The sequence below is a fragment of the Furipterus horrens genome, unplaced genomic scaffold (genome assembly GCF_987537825.1).
Source record: "Furipterus horrens unplaced genomic scaffold, mFurHor1.1.pri manual_scaffold_43, whole genome shotgun sequence".
NCBI lineage: Eukaryota > Metazoa > Chordata > Mammalia > Chiroptera > Furipteridae > Furipterus > Furipterus horrens.
The window spans coordinates 72,372-85,721 of NW_028327213.1; the positions used below are offsets into that span (position 1 = coordinate 72,372).

Below are 13,350 nucleotides of genomic sequence, written 5' to 3' on the forward strand. Positions count from 1 at the left end.
ATCCTTCCTTTCACTTTACATTTTTAAAAATGCCTCACTGAGCTCCACTGAAAGTGAAGAGGATTTATCCATACCTGGGTCCACACACGTCTTAGCGGGGCAAGTAAGAGCGAGAAAGGGTGCCCCTTATGACTGGGGCTGTAAAACCCCAGCTGTGATGGAGTCAATTGGTGAAGGAGTGGTAGGTTTTTACTTCCCTTCGTCAAGTCTCACAGCTTGTATTTAACACTCTCACTACCACCCAATTCTAGAAGCCGTAGATTCCAGGCTCCATGATCCCCAACCGCTTCACTCTCAAATGTCAAACAGGAGTATTTTCTGTGACTCTGAGGTGGTTTTGTACACTGCCTCCCAAGAACTATAAATCCCGTCCCAGAATTCAGCAGGAGGAAGAAGCAAAGGAAACCCCCCTTAACTGCTAAACTTTCTCTCTGGGGCTTGATAGCATCTCTCTCCCAGAGACCTTGCTTTTTTTGGAAAAGAAATTTCTCCCGTCTGAGATATCAGGTGGCTCTGTCAGCCAGTCCCACGGCACATACTGGCAACTGGAAGGAAGAGAGGGCTGGCCAAGAAAATCTACTCTGGCATCAAATGACCCATTTCTGAACTGATGTAACAACTTAGTTTTCCTCATCCTGATGCAACTTCTAGAGCAGGCGCACCTAGAATGCCTTGTCATCTATCTCTATCCTCTTTTGAAGTATATACGTGCACTCCTGGCATTTCTACCATCTTACTTCCCTGGCCCTTCCTTGTTGATGTCTCATGGAATTCTCCTTGTCTGCCCATCTTAAAATACTGGAGTGCTCCCGAACATATCCTCAGTTCACTGCTCTTCTCACCACCCCCAATCCCTAGCTGCACCTGCTTTCAACATTGTCAAAAATAACTAGTGTCAAGGTTTAAGTTCTGAAGGAAATCCAGGACCAGAGGAGGCAGAGGCGGGTCTGAGATGCAGTTTCACAGGCGTGTTTCTTACTTGGGGCGCTAGGACTTTTAAAATGCAGATTCCCAAGTCCCACCCAGGAAAAGTCTTGATTCCTTGGTTTTGGACTACAGCAGAAGCACGTGTATTATGAAAAACATTCTTCAAGTGATGTTCTATTAGCCCTTTATATTTTGGGAAAAAATAAAACCCAAAGGAAAATCAGTACAATGAGTACTCATAGACCCTTTATCCAGTTTTACCCATTATTAATGTTTTGCCATCTTGCTTTATCTAAAATCTATCTAGCACCCAACTGACTAAACTTATGAATATGTAGTTATTATATAAAATAATCCTTATTTTGCTGAACCATTCGGAAGTTGGTTGCAGACACCATGATATTCAATCTTAAATACTTCAGTATGCATCTCCTAGGAACAAGGACATTCTTCCACATGCAATTCATATTCAATTTTCCTTAACTATCCCATAATGGCCTCTACTGCCACTCGTTTCTACCCTATCCACAATCCATATATTTCGTTTTGCCATCTTTTAGTCTCCTGCAATCTAGAACAGTTCCCCAGATTTTTTTATTGCTCTTTCATGATACTGACATTTTTTAGTAGTTTTGCTCTGTTTAAGAAATGAATGTGGGGTAAAATGAAATATCTATGGATAGAATGGGGGTGGAGGTGGGGGTGTATGGGGAGTGGTTAGGAGTGTAGTATCTTCTGGGAAAGGTCAGGTATGGAGTGAGGCTGATAAATCAGTTGGGGGCTGTTGAAATATCTGCCTTAGGGAAGAGGCCACATCAGGGGAGAAGGACCATGAGAAAAATAGGGGTAAGTAGGAGGGAGAAAATGCCAAGGGCCTCCTGGGTAAGGCAGAACAGACAGGTCTAGAGTAGATATGTTTGAGGTAGAGCAGTTACTGGAGTACTACGAGTATGTGGACTATAGTGCCATGAGTGTGTGTGTATATATTCTGTCTCTGGGTGGAAGGTGTTCAGAGTGGTAAGGTAGATTCACTGGCTCAGGGACTCAGATGCCACCTATCTTGTAGCCTCATGCTCCCTGATTTGTTGCCTTGGCCCACATGGACCAAGATGGTGCACCACTGTACCGTCACAGCCAGTGGGAAGAGAGGTATGGGAAGCCGTGGCATGCCCTGTTCCTCTGAGGTAGCATTTTCCCACCGGGGCACAATTTACATTGGAAGCTGGGTAATTCTGTGTTTGGGGGGCTGTCCTGTGCATTGTAGGATATTTAGCAGCATCCCTGGGCTCTACCCACTACAGGTTACTAGCATCCTCCAGTTGTGACCATTAAAGATGTCCCAGGCATGGCCAAATGTCCCCTAGGGGCAAAGTCACCCCCCCCATTGAGAACCACTTCTTTAAGGGTATTACCCAGAAGTCTCCAACAACACTTCTGCTTAAATCCCACTTGTGGCCAGAGCTTTGTCACTTGACCATCCTAAGGGTACTGGAGTCTTGGAAATGTCTGCTAGCCAGGTGTCCAGCTAAATGTTAAGCTAAAAAGAAGGCAAGAAGCTAGCAGATTCTCCCGCAAATTCTGTAGCTGATCGAGTAGGTGGCCCTGTTCTTTTTATGTTCCAGGCTAAGTTTTAGTCATTAATCATTTTAATTCACTTGCATGAAAATACTGGTGGTAGGGAACACTAGGCACAAAAAAGTGACAAGCCCTTTAGAAAAAGGATGGGCTTTTGTTACCCTAGAAAGCTGACCAGGGTGAGTGAGAAACTGCATTCTGAAATGGAGGCTGGAGAAGATTGAATTTTCGTCTGTGTTTCAGTGCCATCTTGTGGACATTTATAAATCCTACCATTCGTCACTCTCATCTGGCATTTTCTTTGATTTATTTTAGACACTAATTTCAAATTAAAAATAACCCTTATATGGGTTTTAGGAAGACTTTAAAAAGGTCCTTGCAGCCCTGGCTGGGTGGCCCAGTTGATGGAGTGTCTCCCCTGCACCAATAGGTTGCAGATTTGATTCCTGGTCGGGGTGCATACAGGAGGCAACCAATCAATCTCTCTCCTTCTCTCCCTCTCCCTCTCCTTCTCCGTCTCCCTCTCTCATCACTAAAAACATATCCTGGAGTGAGGATTTTAAAAAAGAAAAGGTCCTTGCAGATAAGGAACTCTTTAAAGCAGGGTTTCTCACCCTCAGCACTATTGACATTTGGGGACAGATCATTCTTCGTTGTGGAAGCTGCCCTGTGCATTGTAGGATGTTCAGCAAAATGGCCGAATCTCCCCTTGGCATGGAGGCAAAATTACTCCCAGTTGAGAACCATTTCTTTTAACAAAGCACCTAAAAATTCCACGCTCTATTAAGACCATATGCTAACAATGATCTCATATCAGCGTGTCCTGGGGGTGGACAGGTGTGTCCGGGAGAGCTAGGAGAAAACGAGGCTCCAGCTGCAGCATGACATGCCCTCTTTTTTATACTCTGGAGAAGTCCCAGCAGCTGGAGATCAGATTGAGATATGCCAGAAGACCCGGCGAGAGGTTGTACAGCTTCTTGAAACCCCACGGCAAGGCAAGGAAATCTTCAGACACCGTTCCCTAAAGCAGAAAGTAGCACAGAATAATCCCAGACTGTGATACTGAGTGCCCAAAAGCCCCGTGGAGATGTACAGGTGTGGCTGATCCTGCCAGGTGGGCCTTTTAGGACCCTCTGGGAGCCCTCTGCCACCTGAGTGTTGTAGAGAAGCGCTGGTTGGGAGCCCGTTCCCTGGCCTCGGTGATGTCGGTAGTGCTAACACTCCTGAGATTTTACTTTGAAACTGGGTAAAGGAAAGGTAAGTTTCCTAGGAGCATGCCCTCTCAGGCAGGGCTTTGGGTCGCTCGTTTCCCTTCCGTTTCACCTTCCTGGCAAACTCCTGTCCCGCCACCCAGACGCTCTTTCAGTGGACGACCTCACCTCCTACTGAAAAATTGAAGATGACCAGTTGCAGAATTTATCACTTCAAAATGTGTTGCCATCTGAACTCCGTAATGACCGTGCGTCTTGTTTTAGAAGAAGAGGGCTCTTGGCTTCTGCCTGGGCCAATCCATTCTTGTGTTCTTGGCATCCAAACCCACGCCCTCACACGCACCTTGCCCAATTACACACCTCTGTCTTACATCAGCACATGTCTTCTCCCCAGCCCCTTTTGCGTCTGCATCAATCTCGTCCAGGCTCTGATCTTGGCAATCGGTTTGGTCGACTTTTCATCTCCTGCACCTTACTCTTCTATTCTTCAACTTCTCTTTGTGGTCCTACTGCTGTAGAAAACGACCTACTTTGATTCCCTCGCCTTCTACAGCCACCTCCCCGAGGCTCTCTGCTGGCTTCTTCCTAGCTATTATCTGGCATTATTTGGCCTCTCTGCAATGTTTGATACTATTGGCCATGCCCTCTTTCTTTGCAATTACCCCACTTTCCCTCCCCAAGTTGCAAAAGTAACATGTGCTCTCTGCACAGAACAGATCACAAGAAGAAATACACAAATCTCAGAAACCAGGCACTTAAGCACAAAAGGAAACAAGACACAGTCCCATTACTGTAAAATACCGGCTCTTCATCTTTAGAGTATGTCCTTCCAGGTTTGTGTTATACTAATACATTTCAACACATACATGCCACTCTCTTGCTTATATACACACATAAAACCAAAATGGGTTCTTGTTATAGATCCTTTTGTAACCGTTCCTCCAAACGCTGACTCAACAACGGAATTTAGTGTGCAGGATGTTTATTAAGGAATGACCTCGGGGCCAACACCTATGAAAGGGAAATGAAAGAAGCAGGACTGGGTAGACAGGATTTCTCAACTGCTGGCATATTGACCTAGATGGGTAATGCTTTACGGTGGGGCTGCTAATTGTGGACGTTTAGCAGCATCCCTGTCCTCTACCTTCTGGATGTCAGTAGCACCCACACACCACTCTCCTTCCCCAAGTTGTGACAACCAGAACTGTTTCCACATTGCCAAGTATGCGGCTGGGGGAGGGGGGCTGCAAAATCACCCCCAGTTGAGAAGCACTGGGCTAGAGAGAAGAGTTGAACTTGGATGTGGCCTAACAACAGCCTCTGTGGAACCCGCAGGCATCTCAGGAGCTAAAATGGCCTTTCTCAGTTGTCCAAGTTAGACTGAGATGTCAGGGCCTTTGTTCTCTCATAGGCAGCAGTCACTGGACAGGAGCCCCGGGAAGGGGGCATGGTGTTGGGTGAGGTGGCTTTCTGAGGCTGAAGCAAGTCCTTCAATGAAGGGGCATCTGAGCTATGCCCAGTGTTCATGACGTGTGTTACTCCACAATTGTCCATTTCCTTCTCAGCATCTTCTGTTCCATGGTAAAACTCCTGAGAACTGGGGCTATGCCTTATTTGGTTCTGTGTCTTTGAAACATAGCATACCACCTGGGAATGAACACTTGCTTAATGGCCCAATGAAATTAAATGGGATGATACTTGTGGTTCTTTGGATATTTGCAAACTTAAATACTCTAATGAGAGGCTTCATGATGCATTTTCTTGAACCACGGGAGACTCCAAAAAGATTAATCTGTATTTATGTTATTATATTAATTCATGAGTACTTTTTTTGGAAGTAACAAGTCAGTATCAGCAGATAAACAGTACTGACCTAATCGTTAACAGTATTTTGAATCTTCAGTAGATGAGATTCTTTACCGGTAACTTATAAAGATGAGTGAGGAATGGCGTGGGATGGAGCCAACTAATTTATGAAATATTACTCAGACTTCAAGTAATGAAAATTTCTGCCTAAATAGATGGAATTATAACACACCACATCTCTGCACAGCTCCACAAAGTGGTACCCATTTCCATCCAGCAGAGGGCACAGCTATACAGAGTTATTGCTGGAGAAACACTTTCAAAAGCAAATAGGAAGTGAATTCATCTCACAGCCATAGGCTGCAGTGACATATCATCACATGGAAATGAGTGTAACTACACATCTGAAGTTCCATAATGTGTTGTTTGGAGACTGCATTTCCAACTCGATTCTTTCACGTTGTTTTTTATGTTAATCTCTAAGTATTACCATACGATTTCACTCTTATGTGGAATGTAATGAACAAACTGAACTAACAAGCAAAATAGAGACAGACTCATAGATGGAGAGCAGGATGACAGCTGTCTGGGGGTGGTTGGGTGGCTGGGTAGAGGGACTGAGCAAATAGGAGAGAGGAAAAAACCTCATGGACACCAACAACAGTGTGATTTCCAAGGGGGAGAAGGTCTAGGGAGGTGGAGGAGGGCAAAGAGGGTACCTGGTGATGGAAGGAGACTTGACTTGGGGTGGTGAACACACAATACAGTGTACAGATGATGTGCTGTAGAACCGTGCGCCTGAGACCTGTATAATTTTGTTAACCAGTGTCACCCCAATATATTCAATGAAAAGGAAAAGAATAACACTGTTAATTTCAACTGACTAAAATTATTTGAGCCCAATAATGTGTAAGGGTGTTTTGGAGCATCATTTCACATATGGTATGTTTTCTGTTTTCACAAGATATTTTAAAAGTTATGATACAGAAGCAGACCTATATATATGGTACAGTGTGTCCCTCACAGTTAAAAAATCAGGTGAATAGTGCCCCCCCACCAATATTTTCAGATTTTGCTTGGCATGATGAGATCATGTGATGAAATGGACAACGGTTTGTTTTAGGGGATGAAACGTTTGCCTTTGTCCCTTACTGGTTGTGACGCCTTGGTCAGGGAACCACTTCTCAGAGCTTCTCTGTGTTCTTCTGTTAGTAGAGGAATGCTAATGCCCACCGGGCCCCCTTCACAGGTGGGCAAGGAGTGTTCCCAGTATAAGAGCCGTGCATGTTGCCCATGAGGTGCATGGGGTCGTCGGGGCCACGGTACAGGACTAACTGAAGCAGTGTCACGAAGTGTCCGCCAGATGGTGGTAAGTACCTAGTTTTCTCTCAGTGAAGAATTTGAATGAATCCCCAGGATCTTGGGCAATGCAGAGCAGTGGGAGAACAGATCTCCAGGGATTAGATTACTGCTAATCTTAGGAGGAGGGCTTTGATTAGTGTTTTGACCTTATTTTTACCACAGTCTTGTAAAGCTGGTCACTCTTCAGGTACGTTTCTTACTCTACCTTAGGTATATTTGTAATTCAGAACTACAAAAGCACATAATAGCTATATATGTATAGATGTTTATTTATTACACTAGTTCTTATGGATAATTAGTGAAGTTGGAAGCAATTTAGGAACATGGCAGCCATCAAAACGAAAATTGTGACTATTATGGAGATACATGGAAAGATAAGTCTGGTGGATAGTAAATAAAATAAAAGCAGAATGAATTAAATATTGTGTTAGTAACTATGTCAAAATGGAAAGCACATGTGGCTGGAAAAGAAACGCAAGGAAGATGGAACTGTAATAACCCTGACAGAACTTGGAATCTCTGTCTCTCTGTATCTCTTCCTCTCTCTGTCTCTCCTTCCATTGCTGTAATGGTGACACTTCGTAGAACACGACACTTCTAAAGAGATTTTCATGCTTTGCTCGAAATACAGTAATGCCTAATGTATCCAGCATGTTACGGAGGATGTGGCATATTTAAATGACTTATTTAAATCATTTAAATAAGAATGGGTTTTTTGTTAAAAACTGTTAACTGGTTAAGAATTAAGATATCATTTCCCCCCATGATCTTCGCTCACTTAAACACAAAAACAACTGCAAAACGATGTTGGCTATAGATCTAAAGCATATTGCATACTTTTCTGCCCCCTCCAACAGTTTCCTGGGTGTATCTTACTCTTGGCTTTCTCAGTTTTGTCACCATGACTCAATCTCTCCCCATTAGAATACAATGTTGCCCTTACATGCAGTCCAACTACAGGGTTATTTGCCTCTACAAGGCATGATCAGATATCTGAGTTTTGATTCCTTGGTTCTTGTTTTGTCAGGCTTTCTATCTTGTTGCTGTTGTTTGGTCTTTTTCTCTCTTGCTGTCTCTCAGGTGCCATTTCGTGGTTGCCAGTGTCTCAGGCTTTGGCAGCCTTATTTTTGCAAACCTCCTAACAAATGTGCTGCTTCTAACATGCCTTGTTAGAAACTCACACAGTTCAGTTTACGAGAATTACGTGCAGGGAGCTCTAAAGGGCTTACCACTTTATGTAAGGTTTTGGACAGTGGGGAAATGGCCATATCTATTTTGGATGCTCAGAAGTGTTCAGACTTATTTCCTAGCTCTTGGCTGTTTCCTGGATACTTGAGGTCTCAGGGAAATGACCTATGCACGAGGGGCATGCTGCTGCACGGAAAATAAAATGCTCACTCTCAGAAACAAAGCATAATGGTAGTCAATCCAGTCGACCCCAACCAATCGATGGAAACTGAAAGCCAGAGTCAAGTAATCAACAGTCATCAAAAAACCCACACTCACATCTGCACCATTCTTTTTCCTTGTCACTTCATCCTTTCCATTCATAGGCTTTATCCTGGTCTAAATTTCTCTCTAGTTTAGAAGGAGCAATGGAACAAGGAAAAGCAGAAATTAGAGAATAATCATTTGTGATGCAAGAATCATTTACCTCTGACAACCAAGAAATAGCACGTATTTTGAACACAAAAGCATATTTTAAACATAAACCAGGTTACTAGATGCAATGGAGACTCAAAAGAAGTAAGCATTTGTGCTCTCTGCCCTCATCTGTTTTAAATGAAAGAGTTAACTGCAGGATATAGTGGACCGTTTGTATAAGTAAAACAGAATTAAATGTAATTAAATTACACATAACTCTTTGGGAATCTAGGTGTTAGATAAATTCAGATATTGCTGCTACCCAGAGTCAGTGCTATTTTGAGTTCTGGTGTCTAAAGTAAGGCTCCAATGTAATGGTAGCCATTACGGAAGTATAGACTCTTTTGAAGAGCATTTCTACCATAGCTTATTGAGCTCCATCCAACTCTTGAAAGGTATTTATAAACTTACAGGGCTGGGGAAAGGTTTTTATACTTCCCAGCCTTCTTCTTACTCCAAAAAAGCCCCAACAAAATGGGCAAAAACCACAAAACAGAATAAGCAAACCCACCCCTTAATCTTCAGAGTAGTGATTGAAAGATAACTTGTAACGGGACATAATTTTTGGTTTCTTTTGTTTAATTCTGAAGAACCTTGCAGATTCCATGGATCAGTATGTGAGAAATGACCTACATTTAGATGCGTGTTTGAGAAATGACCGTCTTCTAAGAATCAATGCAAATTGCTAGACAAGTTTTTGTCCAGTGTGATTCGAAAAGGTCATCGGTATTGGAGAAATGATCAGAACGCACACACTGTTTTATTGCTTATGTGCAGGTGTAGATTGCCCAGGGAAGGAAAAGAAGTATACTTGGAGTGAACAGCAGGGTTATGTTCATATTAGACAAGATTCCCTGGTCTTTGTGACAGAAAGCTCGCTGAGAAAAATGGTTATCATTTCCATAGTTTGAAGACTATCTTAACGAAAACCTATAAGGCCCTATTGTCATCTGAATAAATCACATATTAGAAACTGATGCATCTACTGAGTTCTAGATTATTCATGATAGTAGAGACAAGGTTAACTTTTAGAAAAAACCACTCAGTCAAACATATTGGAATAATAAAAAGAATGTTTAGAGCCTCAAAACCATTCTAAACCAGATTTTATCCAATAACTAATATTTGTTTTTACGATGTTGTAAAAATTATGAAATAACAAATATCCTTTCCAAGTTTTTTTGCTCATTTTCTATTGCAAATAATGATGGGAGGCTAGATGGCCCAAAGGTTAGGAACTAGAGAATACTTCCCTTCTGGCTATAGAATGCTATGGATGTCTACAAATTTGATGATCAGTAGCTCAATGGATGTTGAGAATAGTGTACATAGTCAGTTTATTAAGTAACCATTTGGTTTTCTATTAAGCTAAAGAGATATAATCAATTTAATATGCATAATTGATAAGGTTAGTTTAATTGTTTATAGCAGTGGTTCTTAGCTTTGGATTCATGCGGGCAACACATGGAGAGCTTTAAAAATCCCTAAACACTGGCCACATCCTAGACCAATTAAATGAGAATCTCCTGGGGCTGGGACTCATATCAGTATTTTTAAAGCTCCCTGGGACGTTATAATACACAGCTGAGTCTGGGAAACACTGCTTCATAGAATGTTCCTGCGTACTCTTAGTTAAGTTTAAGTACATTAGAGACTCTTTTTCTTAAAACAATCTTTGACAGTCTGTTTCTTTAACAGTCTTTAGGGACTACTTCTGTTCTCTTTCTTTTGCTTTAAACAAAAGCAAATCATTTGAAAAGAATCATCTTATTTATTTTCTTTTATTCCTCCTTTCTTTCTTTTTTTGGGGGGTGGTGGTGGAGGAGGCTCTTGTTTTTTCTGCCATATTGATTAATATGCCATAATATATGGCATCAAGTCATGCTAGGTTTGAATACAGGTTGGACTCTTTACTAGTTATCATTGATCGGCAACTTATTTAATCTCTAAACTAGCCCACTCCCATCTATAGCAGGGATTCTCAATGGGAGGTAATTTTACTCCCTAGGAGGCATTGGGCAATGTTGGAGACATTTTTGATTGTCACCACTTGGGGTTTGCTTTTGACATTTAGTGGGTAGAGGCCAGTGGTGTTGCTAAACATCCTACAGTGTACAGGAGGTCCTCCACAGCACAGGTTTCTGGCTCCAAATGTCACTCGTGCTGGGGTTAAGGAACCTTGATGAACAGAGTGAGGCTCTGGAGTATGACAGTACGTGTTCATATTCTTGTTCCTCTACTTTCTAGCTGTGTAATCTTGAGCAACTTTTACTATTCCAGCGTGAACCCACCTGAAAATGTGACTATTGTCAGCACTCACCTTGGAGTTGATAATGATGTTTAAGTGGGTTAAGGCATGTGGAGCCTTAACAAAGTGCCAGGTAGCTATTTATCACCAGAATATGTCTCCTGTTCTGGAGCATTTATAGCCTGTTGTCAGGGTCCTTGAGATCACATGTTTGACCACACTCTCAACAATCCCAGTGTTCATGACTTTGTGGTAGGAAGGTGATAAGGGTTGAAGGGTAGAGCTATCTTTGAATATACACCTGCTTTGGATAACAAGCAGAAATTCAGAGGCAGTCCTACACACACTGTTAATTTCCTTCCCCAACCTTTCATGTTCCTCTCCCAGTTTACAACTAGAGCTGGACACCTGTGTTGAAGTGGACTGTTCAAATAAATAAACTTGGACTGGCTCAAATAAAAAGTCAAGAACATTCTTGTAAGTGCTGCTTCTAAGGGAAGAGGGCTTATTAGCAATCAACATGGTTTATTCATAAACTTTATATTTATTATTAACAAGGGACATATGGCTACAGGAATGTGAAACTCAGGAAAGAGTTCCATGCTGCAAATACATTTGGGAATCATTACAGAAGAAGTCAAAGTTCTGGGAGAGAATAGAAGTGAGAGGAAGGGTGTAGGGAGGAGAGAGAATGGGGCTCAGGATACAGCCCAAGAAATCCTGCTTGGCTAATATTTATTGCAGACCTACTGTGTGCTTGCCAGGCACCTTTCCAATCTGCTCACCTCCTACTCCCTTAGTCCTCATGCCCATGTGCTGTAAGTAAATGAAATAAATCTTTACCGAAGACAATTTTTCCATGTGCCACTTAAGGAAAAAGAAAAAGGCTTTTTTCACAGAGGGTGTGCAAGACACATCACACCTGTCCGAAGCCCTTTTGTCCACTGTACTAATTTTGGGCTGAGGGGAGTATTTTAGTCCCCCGCACACACACACCTCTGGGCCCTTTATGTCCAAGCCATTAGGATAGAAAAGAGAATCCAGTTTTAAAGTGAAGCCCGAAGACCACCCCATATTTCACCAACCCTTATAAGTTCTTTATATATTTTGGAGATCAAACCCTTGTCTGAGGTAACATTGGCAAGTATGTTTTCCCATATGGTTGGTTCACTTTTCATCTTGCTGATGTTTTCTTTTGCCGAGCAGAAACTCTTTAGTTTGATGTGCTCCCCTTTGTTTCCTCTTTGCTCTAGGAAATATGTTGGTGAAAATGTTGCTACATTGAGTATCTGAGATTTCCCTGCCTATGTTTTCCTCTAGGACTTTATGGTGTCACGGCTTACATTTAAGTCTTTGATCCATCCTGAGTTTATTCTCGTGTGTGGTGTAAGTTGGTGGTCTAGTTTCATTTTTTTGTATGTCCCTGTCCAGTTCTCCCAGCACCATTTGTTGGAGAGGCTCTTTTCACTCCATTTTATGTTTCTTCCCCATATGTCAAATATTAGTTGACCATAGAGACGTGGGTTTATTTCTGGGCTCTCTATGTGCCACTGATTTATATTTCTGTTCTTATGCCAGTACCAGACTGTCGTGATCACCGTGGCTTTGTAGTACAGTTTGATATCAGGCATTGTGAGTCCTCCTACTGTGTTCTTCTTCCTCAAGATTGCTGCAACTATTCGTGGTCTTTTTTGGTTCCCTATAAATTTTAGAAGTAGTTATTCTAGGTGTGTGAAATATGTCGTTGATATTTTAATAGGGATTGTGTTAAATCTATAAATTGCTTTGGGTAGTATGGACATTTTAATGATGTTGATTCTTCCCATCCGTGAACATGGTATATGCTTCCATTTATCAGTATCTTCCTTAATTTCTTTCTTCAGTGTTCTGTAGTTTCCCGAGTACTTATTCCTAAGTACTTTATTTTCCTTGTTGCTATAGCAAATGGGTTTTATTCTAGTTTCTATTTCTAACATTTTATTGTTGGTGTACAGAAATGCCTTTGATTTCTGAATATTGACTTTGTACCCTGCTATTTTGCCAAATTCACTTATTAGGCAGAGTAGTTTTTTGGTGGAATCTATAAGGCTTTCTATGTACACTATCATGTCATCTGCAAATAATGATAGCTTTACTTCCTCTTTTCCAGTTTGGATGCCTTTTATTTATTTTTCTTCTCTGATTGCTGTAACTTGGACTTCCAAAACTATGTTGAATAAGAGAGGAGAAAGTGGACATCCTTGTCTTGTTCCTGATCTTAGGGGGAATGTTTCAGTTTTTGCCCATTGAATACGATGTTGGCTTCAGGTTTCTCGTATACGGCCTTTATTTATGTCGAGGTATGCTCCCTCAATTCCCATTTTTCTGAGTGTCTTCATCAAAATGGGTGTTTTACTTTATCAAATGCTTTGTCAGCATCTATGGATATGATCATGTGATTTTTTTTTTTTTGTCTTTCGTTTTGTTTATGTGGTGCATTATGTTTATTGATTTGTGAATATTAAACTATCCTTGCATGCCTGGGATGAATCCCACTTGCTCGTGGTGGACGACCTTTTTAATGTGCTGCTGGATCCG

At 41.8% G+C, this 13,350-nt stretch overlaps 1 protein-coding gene across 1 annotated transcript in view; it reads left to right on the forward strand.

Annotated features, from left to right (window-relative positions):
- The first annotated feature begins 2,093 nt into the window (after positions 1-2,093).
- Positions 2,094-13,350, forward strand: part of LOC149990002 (A-kinase anchor protein 4-like) — an 87,390-nt gene continuing 76,133 nt past the window's right edge. The window contains exon 1 of the mRNA XM_090265719.1: positions 2,094-2,153. Coding sequence (XP_090121845.1) covers positions 2,094-2,153 — 60 coding nt within the window. The remainder of the gene's footprint in view (positions 2,154-13,350) is intronic.